This window comes from Lytechinus variegatus, chromosome 19, assembly GCF_018143015.1.
Source record: "Lytechinus variegatus isolate NC3 chromosome 19, Lvar_3.0, whole genome shotgun sequence".
NCBI classification, from domain to species: Eukaryota; Metazoa; Echinodermata; class Echinoidea; order Temnopleuroida; family Toxopneustidae; genus Lytechinus; species Lytechinus variegatus.
Genome location: NC_054758.1, coordinates 7,531,048 through 7,550,811, shown reverse-complemented (window position 1 = coordinate 7,550,811; position 19,764 = coordinate 7,531,048). Strand labels below are relative to the sequence as shown.

At 36.5% G+C, this 19,764-nt stretch overlaps 1 protein-coding gene across 2 annotated transcripts in view; it reads left to right on the top strand.

Moving 5' to 3' along the window:
- The window catches only part of LOC121405830 (phospholipase D1-like), a 39,174-nt gene that overhangs the window by 17,975 nt on the left and 1,435 nt on the right, over nucleotides 1-19,764 (top strand). For both annotated transcript variants that reach the window (XM_041596795.1, XM_041596794.1), the window contains exons 12-24: nucleotides 3,216-3,359; nucleotides 4,158-4,241; nucleotides 6,714-6,795; nucleotides 7,382-7,492; nucleotides 8,220-8,411; nucleotides 8,924-8,984; nucleotides 9,488-9,628; nucleotides 10,648-10,766; nucleotides 12,264-12,377; nucleotides 13,923-14,033; nucleotides 14,757-14,845; nucleotides 18,122-18,288; nucleotides 18,906-19,191. In XM_041596795.1, the coding sequence (XP_041452729.1) occupies nucleotides 3,216-3,359; nucleotides 4,158-4,241; nucleotides 6,714-6,795; nucleotides 7,382-7,492; nucleotides 8,220-8,411; nucleotides 8,924-8,984; nucleotides 9,488-9,628; nucleotides 10,648-10,766; nucleotides 12,264-12,377; nucleotides 13,923-14,033; nucleotides 14,757-14,845; nucleotides 18,122-18,288; nucleotides 18,906-19,191 (1,701 nt within the window). The remainder of the gene's footprint in view (nucleotides 1-3,215; nucleotides 3,360-4,157; nucleotides 4,242-6,713; nucleotides 6,796-7,381; nucleotides 7,493-8,219; nucleotides 8,412-8,923; nucleotides 8,985-9,487; nucleotides 9,629-10,647; nucleotides 10,767-12,263; nucleotides 12,378-13,922; nucleotides 14,034-14,756; nucleotides 14,846-18,121; nucleotides 18,289-18,905; nucleotides 19,192-19,764) is intronic.

Sequence of the window (19,764 nt, the reverse complement as noted above, 5' to 3'; positions counted from 1 at the left end):
ATCAAATGAAAATGATGACTATGTTCATATTTCTCTTCCAAAGCGCGAAATAGAACTTGTCAATATTCCATTTTAAAAAATGACATAGTGATTATTAAATTGACATCTTATCTATTAATGTAATAAGCCTAATGAGCCCGTGAAAATCTGTACTATGGCTTGAAAACTGGACATTAAAAACACTTTTGTAATTATGATGCACGACTTAATATATTAAGAGGAAAGGATTAAGACATAGTAATTTTACAGCTACAACTGTAGTAAAGTATATTCATTTGCGAAAAAAGGGTAATTCTTTTTTATCTTAAAACCGTTCCGGGGACATTCATAATGTAGTTTATAGTCAAAGAAGTAAATTGTGTCAGGAACTCGTTGGCTGCAGTAAATAAATAGTTTTTAAATGGATAACCGTTATTAATAAAGTATCATATCCAATTTTAGTCGAAGTGCCGGAATCGAGCTCTTTGGTATAAACACCGCTTGCAAACCAATTATGTACATTGAAGACTAAACGCTGACTAAACAAAAGAAAAATATAAACTGATTGAAATTGCCATTGCATACAATGACATACATGCAGTATTTTGTTTGTTTACACAAAGAAAACTCAGACTATGCAGAATCGGATCCAGGGGGGGTGGGGGGTTGCAACTCCCCCCCCCCAAAAAAAAAAAAAATCCGCGGACCATTTTTAAAAATCTTTTTTTTAACTTGTAATTTTATTTTATTCTATTTCTATGTATTCATTTGACCTCGATACCTAAAATAGTGGAGTTTTAGATGCAAGAAAACGCCATTTTCACACAGAGATTTTCAAAAATTTTCTCTACTGTGGGAGGGGGGACTCCCCCCTCGCTCGCTCCACTCGCTTGGACTCGGTCGCTTCGCTCCGTCGCGTACCACCCCAATCCCCCCTTTATAAAAAGCTGGATCCGCCCCTGCTATGACACCCATAATAATTTTTGCTTACAAAATGATTATATTTACATCACAATTTAGATAATTATAGACACCCCCACGCACACATAATGCGCTATGTATACAGTCAATGTGAGTATGTTACATAATGCAATCTTGACTTAAATTTGCCTTTTGGTAATTCAGGAAAGAAATAATAATTCTCGAAAATGAAATCATTCATGTGTCAGGTTTATTCCGAGCATTTTCCGAAATCGTTTAGCCATCAATTTTCACAGATTAAGTGTCAAAATTAAGCACTAAAGTGCAAAGTGATCATTACAAGGGGAAAAGGTACGTAGAAAATATCACCTTACACCAGTATGGGACTAGATATCCGTCCCCGCAGACACGGCGATCAGCCAGTGTGAGCACGCTAAAATTTATCATTCTGCGGCTCGCGTGCTAGGAAAGAACTGGATTTTTCTCTCAATTAGGAAACTCATCGTGGAAAAGGTTATCCAACATGCATTGATATACTCGTAAAATTTAGCGTCATGTATCATTTACACACAAAAAATAGAATATAACCCTTCTTTTGGAGAACTATTAGTAAGTTGTTCGAATCTAACTATTTTCTTTTGAAAATAGAAAAAAAAATACCTGATTTCAATTGCCTGTCTTTTCCTTAAAAAAACTGGAGCACAAAATCCACCGCCGTTATCATTTATGAAAAATTCTAAAAAATGTACTAAGATGCTTTTAAAGAAAATGAAAATTTAAGGGGATTCGAAAATAAGGATTTTGCAATGTTATATCAAATTTCTGTTATATTTTCATCAATTTTGGGATTGCATCGAAATGACTGATAATTCGAAGTCTACCCACACAGTGCTTGTAAATTTGGTATATGTTGGTACACTGATAGTTAACGTAAATGATAAACATTCATAGCCTCACTAAAATTTAACGATTCCGTTGTTTTTATGATTTTAATGTCGCAGACATTTTAGAGAGTGAAAAAAGTGATGCTCACGAACGTCTCTAACAATACGGCTAAGCGAGAAGACCTTTCAATGGCGCGCTCCACTGATTTGAGGCCGTGAACATACGTGTGGGAGATATGACAATGGCCTTGCAAATGGTCTACAGATCACTAATACATTCCGGTACAGGTGGATGTTTCATAAACGTTTCATAACACTGGTGATCCTTTCTTGTGGTAAATGATATTCACCATTAAATGTTTATTGGTGATTATGTAGCACGTAAGAAAGGATCACCAGTCGTTCTTAAAGTCGCTGTTAACTTGTGAACAGCTTCATGAAACTGCCCCCAGGTCTGATTCTTCTTAATATCATGGGAAATTACTGGAGAAGAAAAGACGTACTTCAATTTTTGAAACGCAGAATCACGTAGTATTTGCTTTGCTAAAGCCAGGGGCCCGTATTCTGAAGTTGGGTTTAACTTAGACTCGGGTTTAAAGTTGTGGTTTAAGTATGGCGAGCCAATTGTCACATAAATCACTAACAGTAGAGATATCATACTTCAGCTCATTTGGCCCTTAAATCATTCATAATTGTCTAGGAAGTATAAAAAAATTATTGGCTTCACCATCGATGAATCAGGAAAGAGCACAGTAAACATAAGAAACATGCAACTTAATAACAAATTTGATACGTTTGGCTTCCCATACTTAAACCACAACTTTAAACCTGAGTTTAACTTAAACCCGACTTCAGAATACGGGCCAGGGTAATTATGTTGCTCAGAGGGCCTTGTGACTTGGAGATTACTTCATGAAACAATTTGCCAGATGTTCTAGGCCAAAATTCTGTTTTATTCATCAGCCAGGGTTCCCACAGTCATGGAAAATTCTGGAAAATCCTTGAAAAATTTGTGATCCAGGGGGCCGTTTCATAAAGCTGTTCGTAAGATAAGAGCGACTTTAAGAACGACTGGTGAACCTTTTTTACGCGCTTAAACATCGCCAATGTATATACCATTTACCACAAGAAAGGATCACCAGTCGTTCTTAAAGTCGCTCTTAACTTACGAACAGCTTTATGAAACACCCACCTGGAAAGTCAGGGAAAAGTCATGGAATTCTGTTTTTGAATTTCTGTGGGAACCCTGATCACTTAATAGTAACAGTGTTTCTAAGCCAGTCACACTCAAGGAAAGTTGTCAGATATGATAAGTTATCCAGTTACAAATGTTGGTGAAATGCTCCATTGATATTAAAATTGACTGATACCTGCTATATAGGCAAATCTAATTATTTTTCTATTACGTGTTACTTGTTCATTTCTGATCAGGAATTTGCTCCTGCGTTGCAACCACAAATCAATGGCTCTTGATTGGAAGGCTGACATCGAGAGGACTGCTCGGTCCTGTGAGTACACGTCTGTTAATCCTCACGGCTCATTTGCCCCTCCTAGAGATGACACACTGGTTCAAGGGTAAGAAATTATTCAAGGACAAGACCACCCCAAACAAAAAGTTGATTTTAATGAAAGGAGAAAATTCTAACAAGCATTGCCCTGAAAATCTCATCAAATCGGACATAAAATAAGAAAGTTATGACATTTAAAGTTTCGCGTAATTTCTCAAAACAGCTATATGCACGCTGGTTGGTACGCAAATGAGCAGACTGATGACGTCACCCACTCACTATTTCTTTTTCATTTTATTATATAAAATATGAAAAATTCAAATTTTCTCCTCATTGTCATGTGAAACAAAATTGTATTCCTCCCTGAATGTGTGGAATTACCATTATTTGAAAAGTTAATGGTTAAGTCAGTCTGTGTCATTCTTAGCTTATTTATCTTTAACTGTATCTTCTACTTCTCTCCTTCTTTCTCTACTTCGGACCGTGCTTCTGCTCTAACTTATTCTTTTCAAACTTCTTCATCTTTTCTTTAATTTTTTGTACCATGGCCATACATATAACTTTAAAACTTTTTGAAGAAACTCACTAAAAAGTGAGGGAGCAAAGTGACTAAGTTGTTGTGGTGCTTCTGCATTAAATCAACTGAAAGTTAGGATTTTGTGCTTACTTTTGAGGAATTTTGTCAAAAGTGTCAGTAAAAAATGTAAGTTTTAAAAATTACTGAAGGGGGGGGGGACAACTAAAATCCAAATCAATGTTAATTGAATGTTTGTAATATTGGATTTTATTTTGTCAGATTCTATTTGAGTCCATTATGAGATGATTACTGCAAATAAAATTTACATTTAAATCATTGTGTCACTAGGTTTGCTGATGGGTCTGACTACTATGAGTGTATTGCCGATGCGCTTGAGGTTGCTAAGCAACAGATCTTCATCTTAGATTGGTGGTAAGTAATGTTCTCACCACCTTTCTTTAATGGATCAATGCATTGCTATATGTACTTCTTAGATGCAGTCATATTCGTTAACAGGCAAGTCCATTCCAGTAAATGAATACGATGATGATGATGATAATGATGATTATGATGATAATAGTGATGATGATGACGATGATGATGATGATGATAATGATGATAATGATGATGATGATTATGATGATGATGACAATAATGAGGATGATGATGATCATGTTCATGATAGTGGTGGTGATAATTTTGATGATGATAATGGTGCTGATAATGATGGGGAAAGCAATTAGTCTGCAGGCACAGACCCTGATTGAATCTTTGATCAACAAGTGTGTCTCCATGCAAAGACTAGCACATACAAAACTTGCTGTTTCAAATCAGGGCCTTCACTACACAAGGCATGAGTAGGCTGCATTTCAGACCCTTAAGGGTTTGCATAGCAGATTAGAAAACAATGGTGATGATGATGGGGATAATGATGACAATGATAATGTTGATAATGATGGTGATAATTTTGATGATGATGATGATGCTGATAATGATGGGTAAAACAATGGTCAAGATGATGACAATGATGATGATGATGATGATAATGACAGTGATGATGGCATTCATGACGATGGAGACGATGATTATAATGGTGCTGTTGACTACATGCATGATGACAAATTTCTCACAATTTATCAAGTATTTGAATCCACTCCATAGAGTATTGCATGTACATTTTTTGTTCATACAATTTATTTGAAACAATAACATCTAATTTTCTTTAACATGAATAAACAATGAATAAAAAGTTGATGGTGAGTATCTCATATACCCTATTTTGTGGATTGCTGTGAAATTGCGTCATTTACTTTGTTGTGAAGCAGGGGAGCGTTTCATCAATATTTTCATCCGACAAGTTGTCAGATGTGACATCTTTCCTTGATTCTGATTGGCTGAGAGGCACTGTTCCTATGGTAACTGTCGGATAAACTGGTACTTGTCGGATAAAATGTCTGACAAGTCCTTTCATGAAACGCCCCCCAGATGCCCAAGTTTGTAAATAAACTTTCTATGCTATATGGTAATGGTTGCTTTTAAACTATTTAGCCATGTAGAATGCTACTTTAATTACAATTACAATATTATTTTTCTCTATTTCCTTTATAATTTGTTAAGTATACAAGCATTCAATATGTACAATTATACAATTGAAAGAAAATTAAAGTTTTAATTCAAATCATCTGCATACACATACATGTATGCAGATGCAGCATGTATCATGTATCATGAAGTAATTAAGCCAAAATAGTGCCAAAACTTAAAGATTTTTAAGTGATATTTACATCATCATTCCTTCCCCTTACATGTATACTGTATCTGCTGGCCTGCATTGTTCTTAAATGTGTGCAAATTGTATTTATATTCTCTCTCATGCATGCACATCTGAAAAAAATTAAACTTTGAAGGTGTTCTATGCATGGGTGACTATTACAAGTATCAAAAGATTTTGTAGACCCTATTTGTAGTATTTCTACTTCAACTGAATGACGGCACAAAAGAAAATAATTTCTAGAGTGTTTAGATTATAAAAGTGACCCTCTGTCCAGTACTACAATGTGTGATGGGTGTTTGTGTTTGTTTTGATGTTCATGCGGTAACTATGCAGTCATGTGATCCCATGCATTGAGCTCCAACCTGGGGTGCTATAGTAAATCAGTAACATCACTTAGTGCTTTAGAGGTGCAAGCACCCATAAGTGTTAAGCACCCTGCATGTATAGTGTAATTTGCTGTGGGTTTACCTAAAAACATTAACAAAATTTTGATTTGTGCATGCTACTAGCATCTCCTTGCTTTCATAATACCTGTCAAAATGGCATTCACTACTGTGATGATACCTGAAGCGTGTATGGGCAAAAAAGCCGCAAAAATACATAATTTTTTGTCTTGTTTTTCTGCTTTTGTGTGTATGAATTTCCTCTGTATAGATGTAAATGTATTGAAGATTTTGCAATTTAAGCACTTTTATTTTTGATCACTTACAGTTCTACATGTATATTACATTACATGTAGATAATCTCTATTAAAGCAGGCTACGTTTATTTGATATTAATAAAATATCTTTTTTAAATGCTCTTAAGTTACATTTTTTTGTCTAGTTTTTCTGCTTTTGTGTGTATGAATTTCGTCTGTATAGATGTAAATGTATTGAAGATTTCGCAATTTAAGCACTTATTTTTGATCACTTACAGTTCTATATTACATTACATGAAGATAATCTCTATTTAAGCAGGCTACGTGTATTTGATATTAATAATACATCTTTTTAAATGCTCTTAAGTTACTTATTATTCATTCAATTTTTCTCAAACATTTGTTGATCTGTTTCTTTGAATTTTCTGTTGTCACACAAGCCATCTTGTTCCAAAGGTTTCATTTTCCTTTAAATCTCTCCCTATTACAGTCTGCATCCTCAGATCTTCTTGAAGAGACCACCCCAAGATGACAATAGGTGGAGACTGGATTGCATTCTGAAGAGAAAGGCGGTTAGTATCATAATTGATGGATTGAATTCATTTTCCATTTATTAGATACAAAATCAAGATGTACAAGCAAACAAGCAAAGCAAAGATTAAAAATATGCCATAATACAATTGCAGTATTTCATATCAAACTTAAATGCCAATAAAAGCAGTATATGTGTGATGTTGGGCCACATGAGAAATAAAATGAATAAAAAGATGGAATGCATGCATGTCATTATTGTACATCAGTCAGCCATCTTTCTCTATTTGATTGATTGAAATGAATCCAATGACCGGGGTAATAATATGCTGTAACACGCTTTGGGCCACTCTGGGAAAAGCGCTTTATAAAAATTGGCTATTTTTCTTCATTTTTGCTTCACTTCATAAACATCTGAACTCATGATACTTTTGAGAGCATTACAGCTTTTCTTATGAAGCAAAAGTTGCAGATGAATCATTTCAGGAAATTCCTGCATGTATAATGTGTCACAATTACAGTACATTATTTATGGAATTGCACATGTGCAGTGATCTTCATTTTATTTTTCAGACGAATAACATGTGCCGTGTACACTTTCAGTATATATCTTTTGTTTGTCTTTAGGCGGAAGGTGTGAAAGTGTTTGTGTTGCTGTACAAGGAAGTAGAAGTGGCACTCAACCTAGGTAGCCTTCACACTAAGCAAACTCTCCTGGGTCTTCATCCCAATATCAAAGTAAGTACACATTCACATATTTTGTGGAAGTGGTTTATGGTATACCATGTGTTAAGTCAGGAAGGATTGAGATAAAAAGTGGATAGAGAGAGAAGTCAAATGGAAATGGACAGTGGAGGTTAGGAAGTAGGGTATTCTTTTTGGAGTGAGTGTAGTCCTTAAAAGGACTATACATACATTAACAACTGATTGTCATTGTTTCACTTGATTTTCTATATATTTCCTATAATGCTATAATTAATTCATCACTATCATTTCAGTGTTAGTCAATAAATTATACAATTAGTAATTTTATAATTAGTAAATGTTGTTCCCTTTTGATAACTTAAATACTTCAGTTTGATTCATATTATCATTATAAAAATATTTGTTTATTTATGTTACCAAGCATTGTTATCTATTGCTGAGATTTTGACCTTATTTTCATGTATGATATGATGATTTATGTTGTTCTTTATGTTTTCATCAGGTCAATGATAAAAAACAGTTTTATGCTGATCTTTTGCACGGGAATAAATATGTTCTAGTAAATAATAAATAAATCAACCAGAAGTAATCGAAAAAGACGATTCTTCCCAGATGATGAGACGTCCTGACCACATTGGGAGCATTTTATGAAGCAAACAAATAGGGAATGTATACTAACAACCGTTATAAGCTACTGAAATCCTTGGTTCTGATTGACCGAGAGCAAACTTGATGTTCCATGAAAAACTCCCTTTCGCAGGTGATGAGGCATCCAGACCACATTCCAGGCGGCGCTGGGGTCGTACTCTGGGCCCACCACGAGAAGGCCGTAGTCGTTGACCAGCGGATTGCCTTTCTGGGGGGCATTGACATCTGCTACGGCCGATGGGACGACTTCAGACACAGGCTTGTTGATACGGGTGCCGCTAAGGAAGAGGATTCGCATGGAGCAGTAAGTATTCTAAACTAACTGAGGTTCGTATTCAGTTCAAGACTGACTTAATCAAAAATCATAAAAGATATTTTGCTTTGCTATCAGGTTTACTTTAATAACGGATGAATGCTAGACATAACACTTTCAAAATGAGGTTGTGCATAGTACATTAAAATGGCTATGGAAATGTCTTTATTAATAAGTAAAGAATATTAGCAAGTGATTCTGGTAAGTAATGTTTAACTATTGAGAATATTGGACAACAAAGCCTTGCTGGCATTACAGCTAGGTTTCGGGTCCTTTTTTCATGCTAAAATAAGACACCATCCCACATTTACTTATCAGTGGTGGTGATCTCAAGCAGTTCTGTCATCATTTTATAGAGTTTGTCGATGGAAATGAACCAGATAAGGATCTAGGATGACCTTGATATCGACAGTTTTTCTCCTTAAATCATTGTAACTACAGCCACTGTGCTACAGTTGTGAGGCCTTGTATTTCTAATTTAAAATTTTGTTTCTTTACACCAGGAGGACGTGCCTGATGGAAGAATGTCGGCCAATCGTTCAAGAAAACAAAATGGCAGCTTAGGTTTGTGTTACTCAGACAATTATTATTTTTTAGAAATAATTGTTATAATCCCCCATTCCATGCTTCCATGCCTTTGTGTAGTACCTACAGTGACTCCTATAATAAAGTATGCAGACCTGGGGCCTGTAACACAAAGGTTAGCAATGATCGTAGAACATTTTTCTACGATTGATTACATAGAGTACAATGTACAATCAACCGTGAAAATCAAGCGTACGATTAATCGCTAACCTTTATGTTTCGGGACCCTGAAGGTCATATTTTATTCTGTAAGCTTGATCATAATTATAGATTTTGGTCAGCTATACATTTATGCAATTCAGAAATTGATGTAGAAATTGGTTTTATCGATTTAGGATAAGTATTCATTGTATGCAACTTGGTTTGCTTATTGATACAAGTACAAAAACAAATCCTCTATGAACTTAATCCATTTTGGATGCTACCTGAAATGGTCGTGCTGATTCATAATTTACTTATATATTTTTACAATGTTTTTACAGGCAATAGTGGACACATGACAGGAGTAGAGAGGAGAATGCGCCAACTTGGGATTGAAGAGGGCGCTAGGCAGCTTTGGCTTGGTAAAGACTATTACAATCCCATCATCAAGGATGTGATTCAACCAGAACTTCCCTTTGAAGGTGAGTACATTGTGAGGTGGATTCAAATGGGAGTATAATATTAGCCAATTTTTATAAAGCGCTTTTCCCAAAATGGCTCAAAGCGCATAACAGCATATTATTACCCCGGTCATTGGATTCCTTTCAATCCCACATGAAAAGTGCACAATTTCCACTCCCTGGGGAGCATTCCTTGCATTCATCGCAGCCGCATTATGGCCCTGGCAAAATCAAACATACAATATCTTTGGCATCCTACCGGGTACCCATTTAGCACCTGGGTCGAGGAGAGTGGCAAAGTGTGGATTAACGCCTTGCCAAAGGATGCTAGACCGCGGTGGGAGTCGAACACACGACCCTCTGTTTACAAGGCGAGAGTCAGAACCACTACACCACGGCTCTCCCACTATAAACAGTATTTAGCTGAAGGTGGTAGCGGCATCATGGGTGTAACATTTTCATACATATTTTGGGCGTTTTCCGCTTTGCTGCATTCCACCAAAACACACAAAAAAAATATTTTCAGGTGTTATGGATTCCAGTGTCTTGATTTTGTCATCATGAAAAGTTGGAATTAGGTCAACTTCCACATTGTTACGTGTATATGGGAGAGAAAAAAGTGGTGAAGTGAATTGATTTGGGGTTGCCAGGTCAAAGATTGTTTTTTTCATCAAAATGATTTTTTTTCTTGCAGTAGTGTCAGAACCACTGACCAGATCAAATTTAGGCCTTAACTTAGGGTTTTGCTTTGTATTACCTTGATCTGCTGGTTTTATCATCGGATTGATTTGATTGATTACTCTTTATCATCAATTGAAAAAAAATTAGCTTAGCTTCGAGTCTTGAGGGGCCCCAAGAAAATCATATCTTTTTACATCTTTCTCAAAAATACTTCTTTCTGTATTGAGTAACTCAATAACATTGATCGTTTATCTGTCATCTTAATATTGGACATATCACAGAGCCCTGAAGGACTCCTTGATGATATCTTTGTTCTTAAATCTAACTCGGTAATGCATCTTTCTGTATCAAATTACCAGAAAACGTGGATCGCTTATCGGTACCAAGATTGCCGTGGCATGACATTGCTGCAGTGGTTTATGGGAAGGCAGCCCTGGATGTGGCGAGACACTTCATTCAGAGATGGAATTTCACAAAGGTAAGCTGACAAAATGACACATCTTTAAAGGTCAAGTCAGAAAAATGTTGATTTGAATCGATAGAGAAAAATCAGACAAGCACAATGCTGAAAATTTCATTAAAATCGGATGGAAAATAAGAAAGTTACGACATTTCAAAGTTTTGCTTATTTTGAACAAAATAGTTATATGAACGAGCCAGTTACATCCAAATGAGAGAGTCGATGATGTCACTCACTATTTCTGTTGTTTTTTATTTGAATTATACAATATTTCAAATTTTGCGAATTTTGATGATTAGGACCTCCTTGCCTGAAGCACAAAATGTTAAAATAATGGAATTCCACATGTTCAGGGAGGAATGAAACTTCATTTCACATGACAATGACGGGAAACTCAAAATATTTCATATTTCATATAAAAAAAAAATACAAAAGAAATAGTGAGTGAGTGATGTCATCAGTTCCTCATTTGCATACCGACCGAGATGTGCATATAACTGTTTTGTGAAATGAAGCGAAACTTAAAAATGCCATAACTTTCTTATTTTACATTCGATTTTGATGAAATTTTGAGTGTTATGTTTGTTGAATTTTTCTCTTTTTATTCAAATCCAGTTTTTGTTGGGGTGGACTTGTCCTTTAAAGATCAGAAGCAACTAATGTGATGATTACATTAGTAGAGGATGATAATAATAAATGCAATTTATTAGGCGCCATATCCATCTCATTGGAGATGCTCAAGGCGCACAAGTGAAGAGGGGGGAGGGGAACAAACACAGAAATCATGGATAAAAGGAGTTATAGAGAGGTAAGTTTTTAGCTTAATCTTGAATGTTTGACACACTTGCTATTACTGATCTCTCACTGATAAAGCGAGTAATAACTGGAATGTTCTCAATGTAACTTTATTGTTAATAAACTAAATATAAATAAAAAATACATCAATTCAGCAAATGTTGGCTCTATAACACAAAGGTTATTGCAAAAAAACAGAAAAAAATTATTCATCAATGTTCACGATATACAAGCTCAAATATAAGATATTGTAATTAAATCTCTTTTCCCTCAAACTCAAATTTCATATAATACTGGTTCAATTTTCTGCTATTTATTTTCATCTGCTATATTATTGACATATACATCAGTGACATATGGATGGATATTTATTTTGCAGATCATTGGCTATGAACATAGAACTTGCTATTTATTTATTTGTTTTTTCTATTGAATTATGTGTTTGTGTATAATATGTATATGCTTGTAAGAGACATCCCTCACTGCCTTACCTGGAGTTGGAAGGAATGACTTGCGGGTTACAGGAATTTTATATTTCTTTTTTTCTTCTAGGCAACTCCAGGACTGCAACAGGGAGTCCTTTTTTAAAATTCTGTCATACTTTGTAATGTCATCATTCTATGGTCTTTGTCTGAAATGCTGAATTAATAATAATAATAAAAATTACCAGTCAGAGCTAAATGTCTAATCTTCATTTGTCCCACCCCTTGATCTGAACAGGAGCAGAAGAAGAAAGAGATGCCTAAAGTTCCGCTACTCATCCCTAAATCATCCACAACTCTTACCAAATCTTTTCTTCCATCCAATCCAGATGCTACTTACTGCAGGTGTCAGGTGAAGTCAAAATATTTAATATTTCTGTGGTTATTCTTTTACTAGTTTAACCCTGAGGCCAGTATTCTGAAGTCGAGTTCAATTTAAACCCTGGTCTAGACTTTAATTATGGATAGCCAATTGTACCAAGTATGTGTAAAAGTAGAGGTACAGTTTATTAGCTAATTTGACACTCAAATTATTCTTAAATATATGGGGATGATATACGCCATTATGGAATTAGGAAAGTGAACAGTAAACATAAGGCAATGTAAATGAAATCTGGCACCTTTGGCTGCCCATAACTTTAGCAGAGTTAGACCTTGGTCTAGGTTAAACCAATCTTTAGAATACTGGCCATAGAGTTACAGGGGTTCCCTGAGGTCTTGATTACTCAGGAGTTGGGTTAAACTTCCAGCAGTCCAGGAAATGGTGTAAAAGGAACCCTTGTATCCCAATTTAAGTTTACTTAAATCAACTTAAAATTTTGACGGAATTGAGAGAAACGGTTAATCTTTCAGAAGGGAAGGGGGTGACTGAAGAAGACATGGAAGAAGCAAGTGATGAGGAGAGTAAAGGCCACCGCACACCTTACGACCCGACCGGTCGCCGACTGGCTTGCGACTGGGTGAGGGGAGATGTGACGTCACAGCGCTTGTCAGCTTCAGAGTCGCAGACCGGTCAGAGACAAGTCGCAAGGAAAATCGAAAGGATTTGACATGTCGAATCCTTATGACTGGATCGCAAGCTCAATCTAACCTCCAGCCAATCAGACAGCAGAGTTGCATAACGCATATTATGATAAACAACGCGCATACGCAGTAGTAAGCGCAATTTCTCAGATGCTATGCCAAAAAGCAAAAAGCGCATGCGTGAGTCGCAGATCGGATCGCAAGGTGTGCGGTGTCGAGGCTTATGACTGCCTTGCGATTCATCTTCCCTCACTCAGTCGCAAGCCAGTCGCCAACCAGTCGGGTCGTAAGGTGTGCGGTGGCCTTAAGAGGGTTGGGTTGGGGGAGGAGGATGCACTAAATAAAATGAAACGGAGGGAAGCGGTAAGAGTTCTCTATGTGTGTGCAAGGTGAAATTGTCTACCGCTGTAGTTGGGGACTAAAATTGATTTAAAACCTGGATGACCGATGGACTAGGCTAATTTCCAAAATTTTGACTTCTTGAATACCAGATGACTATTTTGGTTAATTACAGAAAAACTTTCCTCAATACCTGTTGTTGGTGATAGGTGGAGGGTAATGTTTTGTTCTGTGAAAAACATTATTGTTAAAATGAAAGTGTTTTCCAGCAAAAATGCTTATGCATGTCCAGAGCTGCAAACCAGTACTAATTTTCAGTATTTAGTACTGAAAAATGAGAAGAATACTGATGGTTTCATGCAAAAATACTGATTTCTGAAGTTCAGTCTTATGTGTTGTGCTATGGTATTTCTTTGAAAATACTGATTTCCTCACCAAAATACTGATTTTCAGCATTTAAAATACTGAAATGTACGTGTTCAGGTTGGCAGCTCTGCATGTCTGTAATTTCTCCTTCCCCTTTTTGTTTTGGTAGATCTTACGATCAGCATGTCAATGGTCAGTGGGAATGCAGCATGTTGAGGATTCTATTCATCAAGCCTACATCAGCGCCATCAACAAGAGCAAACATTTCATCTATATAGAGGTTGGTTAGAGAATGTAATGTTTATTGGGGATTCTTGGTGGTAGTGGTGGTGGTAGTAATGGTGATGATGATGGTGATGATGATGATGGTAATAATGATAGTGATAGTGGTGATGATGATGATGATTAGAGAAAATATTATCTTAAGGAAAAAATATAGCCGGAGGAGAGTTGTAATGGCAAAACAGATAGACCAGGCAATATCTTATATGCATGTAGTCTTTATGGATTCATCATCAGAGTCTGCATTTATGATTTGACTTTATGAAATGCTTGTTTCTGCTGTGGTCCTTTTGATTCATAATAGAAAAACACAGCAAGTGCACTTTTCATGTAATCTATGCGTGTAAATTAAGCAAACAACCGGAGTACGCAGCCTAAGCATTGAGTGATGTCAATACAATGCAGTTGTATATACTGAGGTGATGTCAAAACGTAGAATATCTGATCCTCGCAGCTGATCATGTGATGGCATATTGCCCTGTCACCAATTAAAATCTGCATAAACTTATTTAATATGTTTTATTTTGTAAACCTTCATATTTTTTGGTAATGTTTATCTAATCTATTCATCTGGACATACATGTAATTAAACATGAATACTAGAACATAATACATTTACACAGATCATTCATTCAAGTTTCAATAAACGAAGTACTTTGATAAGATGGCATGTCTGCATTTCATGTTTATTTGCCTGGATTTTCATTTTGTGCATGTACAGAATCAGTTCTTCGTCTCCATAGCGAATGATCCCGATGTATCGAATGGAATCGCGGATGCAATCTTTGAGAGGATTGTTAGGGCTCATAGGTATGCATGCTACATGTACCCCATCCTTATAGGTTTAAGTTTTATTTTCTTACTTTTCTTTACCTCCTCTTCCTCTTCTTTTCTTCTCCATCTTCTTCTTTTCTTCTTATTATTACTGTTCTATCCATTCCCCTTTCTTCTTGTTCTTCATTTTCCTCTTCCTCTCTTTTTTCATCTTCTTTGTCAACCTCTTCACTACTCCTCCGTCTTTTCTTTTTATTTCCATCCCTTTTTTAATGTAGCATTTTCACTGCATGCTTTATCTTTACTTCACCCTTCCTCTTCTTAAATTTGTCTCTAAACATTATCCTTCATGAATATTTTTCTTCTTTCCTCCCTTTTCTAAATCCCTGAGTATTTACCTGCCTTTGTGGCTTATATTGTGCCAAGCATGATATAATGGTGGTTATTCATATACGCGTGCCTTGCTAGTGCTTTCATGTACATGTTTGTCATATGTTCTCATAATTAACATTTTTGGTTATTCATTTCTGTAATTGATGCTTCACACCTAATTTTAGAAGTCTCAATAATTTTATTATTTTCAGGATCGTGATGAACTAATGGGCAATCCCATAAATTATGTACGTCTGTCCCACTATATACATGTATATGGGACCTTCCTTAAATTTTCTGTTTCTTATTGTTCTTTTGACTGTGTAATATTCTCAAAATATCATGACTTGGTCAGTTTATGAAGTGAAGTTAGACTTGAGAAAAAATGGGGGTCGGATTTACAAAAAGGTTGATCATTTTATGGAATTCCCCCAATGTATAATATCGTAAAATGAGTTCAATTCTTTTAGGGTTTTTTTTGTTTGTTTGGTTTTTGTCTCACCTGCATAGCAGAGTGATACTATAGGCGCCGCTTTTCCGACGGCGGCGGCGTCAACATCAAATCTTAACCTGAGGTTAAGTTTTTAAATGACATCATAACTTAGAAAGTATATGGGCCTAGTTCATGAAACTTGGCCATAAGGTTAATCAAGTATTACTGAACATCCTATTAGAGCAGGGATTCTCAAATGGTGGCGCGCGCGCCACTTGTGGCGCACCGAGCCTTGAGGAGTGGCGCTTGGGAGCCGGTATAAAAAATAAGGGAAAATTGGGGAGAAAAAAAATGTTTCTACCAGTAACCTGGAAATAAGGATTTGGTGATCATTTTAATACAGAGAGAAACAAAAACTCTTTATTTGATACTTAATTGTTAATTGATTTCTTCAAATTTTGTCCAATTTAGCACCGCGATAACCCCTTATTATGGAGGATCGATGGTGTTCTCCTTTTTATTTATTCTATGTATAAAGTTTATGTGCCACACAAGCGATTTGAAAACTCTGTTCTTAGGATTTCTATTTCAACGGTGAGAAATTTTGTATTTCCAGAGTATACGTTTTGGTTAAGAGTTAAACATCAAATGATATGATATTCAAAGAACATCCTGATCATAAAAGAATATGAATTTGGGACATAACAAGCAGAAACTTTGTTTCCGGGGCCGATTAAAATCCAATGTTGTAAAAGTGAAATACATGTATGCTCAGATGTATTGGCTGCCGTGATTGCATGCCTGCATGCACTCGAACTGAATGAATGATACCGCAAGTGAGTTGTATAGGGAGAGGGGCAGTTTGGGCGTTTAATAGTGTAGTGCAACGCCTAATTTTCAGCCCTTGCAAAATCGGGGGACGTAACTTCAGCCACTGGCGTACAGATGGGGGTGGGGATTGGGGGCCCCACCCAAGTGTTTCACGGCCAAGAAAAAAAAGGGAAGGGAAAGAGTGGAACATTGTATCATTTTCTTAAATATTATGTCAAAATACAGAATTTTGTATTGAAAAGTTCAATATCTTTGCTTCAGCTGCCATATCTAGCCCCCTCATTTTTTTTTACTCATTGCGCCACTTGATTTAGCCAATATATCTGGTGCTGAACAGTCTGAACTAGTAGTATCATTGGTATATGATGTGAAAAAGTCACTGGTCATTTTTCTTTTAATATTAATATTGTGTAGTTTGTTGGCATTTGTATTCTTCTGTTGATATTAGAGCCCCTCTGGGCAATTTAAAAGGCTTCATATTCCAAAACTTCTGGGGGCTCTGCCCCCTCGACCCCCACCAGGGGCCCCTGGACCCACTCCGCTGATACATTGCTGGTTTGCGTAATGGATAGTGGAGCATTATAGATTCTAAACAAGAAATGTGGCGCTTCAAAAAAAGTAATTGAGAATGGCTGTATTAGAGTTTCATGTCACATGACCAAGGTCAAAGGTCATTTAGGGTCAATGAACTTAGACCATGTTGGGGGAATCAACATCAAAATCTTAACCTGAGGTTAAGTTTTTGAAATGTCATCATAACTTAGAAAATATATGGACCTAGTTCATTAAACTTGGACATAAGGTCAATCATGTATCACCAAACATCCTGCATGAGTTTCATGTCACATGACCAAGGTCAAAGGTCATTTAGGGTCAATGAACTTTGGCCGATTTGGGGGTATCTGTTGAATTACAATCAAAACTTTAAAAGTTTTTTTATCTGATTCATGAAACTTGGACATAATAGTAATCAAGTATCACTGAACATCCTGTGCAAGTTTCAGGTCACATGATCAAGGTCAAAGGTCATTTAGGGTCAATGAACTTTGGCTGAATTGGGGGTATTTGTTGAATTACCATCATAACTTTGAAAGTATGTTGGTCTAGTTCATAAATCTTGGACATAAGAGTAATCAAGTATCACTGAACATCCTGTGCGCATTTTAGGTCACATGACCAAGGTCAAAGGTCAATGAACTTTGGCCATAATGGGGGTATCTGTTGAATTACCATCATAACTTTGCAAGTTTATTGATCTAACTTTTGAAACTTGGACATAAGAGTAATCAAGTATCACTGAATATCCTGTGCAAGTTTAAGGTCACATGATATAGTATAGAGTATAAGTCCCATATACAGTGACCTAGTTATATGGGAAAAGTCTCATTCTCATATGCAGCCACTGTTTCTTGGAATAATCTGCCAGAAAATCTAAGGAATATAACAACATATGAAAAGTTCAGATACAGTTTGAAAACACATCTATTTAGCATTCTGTAGACAATTGGGAAGTCAGTGCTCTCCATTCCATCTGCACTTTGCAAAAGCACTTAGAGACATGCAATTTTGCCTAGATAATTTTGTGCTGTATGAAAATGTTTCAGTATTATTATTTCTTTGAGTTACCATTAATTTCAACTTCCACTAATTCATTAGTTATCCATTCCGTTCTACAGAGCTGGTGAAGTGTTCCGTGTGTACATCCTGATGCCGCTTCTGCCATCCTTCGAGGGTGACGTTGGGGGCGATAGCGGTTCTTCCATACGAGTGATCCTTCACTGGGAATACAGGTCCATTCTCAAAGGAGAGAACGCTATACTACAGAGACTCTATCAAGAGGGCAGTGAGTAGCTTTCTTTAAGCCTTAGTCCTCAGCTCATGTGATTCCACTTTGCATTCGAGACTATAGGCGCAGCTTTTCCAACGGCGGCGGTGTCAATATTGAAAACTAACCGGAGGTTAAGCTTTTAAAATGACATCATAACTTAGAAAGTATATGGACCTAGTTCATGAAACTTGGACATAACGTTAATCAGGTATTTCTGAACATCCTGTCTGAGTTTCAGGTGAGCTGCAGTCTGTACATTGTTCTTGAATCTGGAATTTGAATTGGATTGGGATTTGACTAAAATTGCCTGCCTGTTTATTGAGAGGCTTTTAGAGCCTTCCAGTAATCTGTCTGACTTTGAAAGAATAATACAGAGAATGATATAGTTCTATGACTTGCTCCTGTATGAATTAGCCCATACATAAATGTTATATACAACTTCAAAACTTACTCTGATATTAATAGTATTTATAACATCATTCTGAACCAACTATGATTACACTAAATCAATTGTCACTTGATCAAATGTCGCATTAATAATGTAGCAAATATTAATTACCTAGGAGTTAAAGAAAGAGAATAAAGCCAGTGTCTTGTATAATTCATCCAACTTCCTGATACCCAATTCCTAGTCACTTCACCCGAAGACTACATCAGTTTCTACGGTCTCCGCACCCATGACAGTCTCAACGACCAGCTCGTCACTGAGCTCGTCTACATCCACTGCAAGCTGATGATCGTCGACGACAACACTGTCATCATCGGCTCGGCCAACATCAACGATCGCAGCATGCTTGGGATCCGCGACAGCGAGCTTGCTGTGTTGATTGAGGATACACAAATGGTCGAGAGCGTGATGGATGGTGAGAGGTACTTGGCAGGGAAGTTTGCCCTTGACTTCAGGCAGCATCTCTTCAGGTAGGATGGTTCATAGAATAATAATTCTAATTAATTTGATTAAATGGAATTATATTATTTCAAAACTACCTTACCTTACCGCTGTTCCTTCTCTTTAAAGAGGTTGGATGTCATGGTTTTCCATCTGTCTCTGCCCAGTGCTATCTTGCAGCATTTGTATATCTTTCTGCCTGTCATCTCTTCATATTTCCAAGCCATCTTTTCCTTTTACGTCTCCTTCCTCTTTTGCCTTCAATTTTTCCCTCCATGATTTTCCTTAAAACAGATTCATGTCTTCTAGTATGGCTATAATATGAGAGTTTATGTTCTATTATTGATATCAATAGTTCTCTCCATGTGAGCTCCAATAGTTTCAGGACATCTTTGTCTGATTTCTCTTCCTTCCGTGGTATCCGGCACATTCTGCGATAGGACCACATTTCGAAGGCCTCTATTTTCTTTTCCATACATGAGTTTGATGAGTTCAAAACTGCAAACTGTGAATGAGATGCGTTTTAATGCCTTTCTGAAAATTGCTAGTGATGGAGATTGTCTAGAATTATAAGTGGCGAATCATTCCAGTACTTTGAAGCT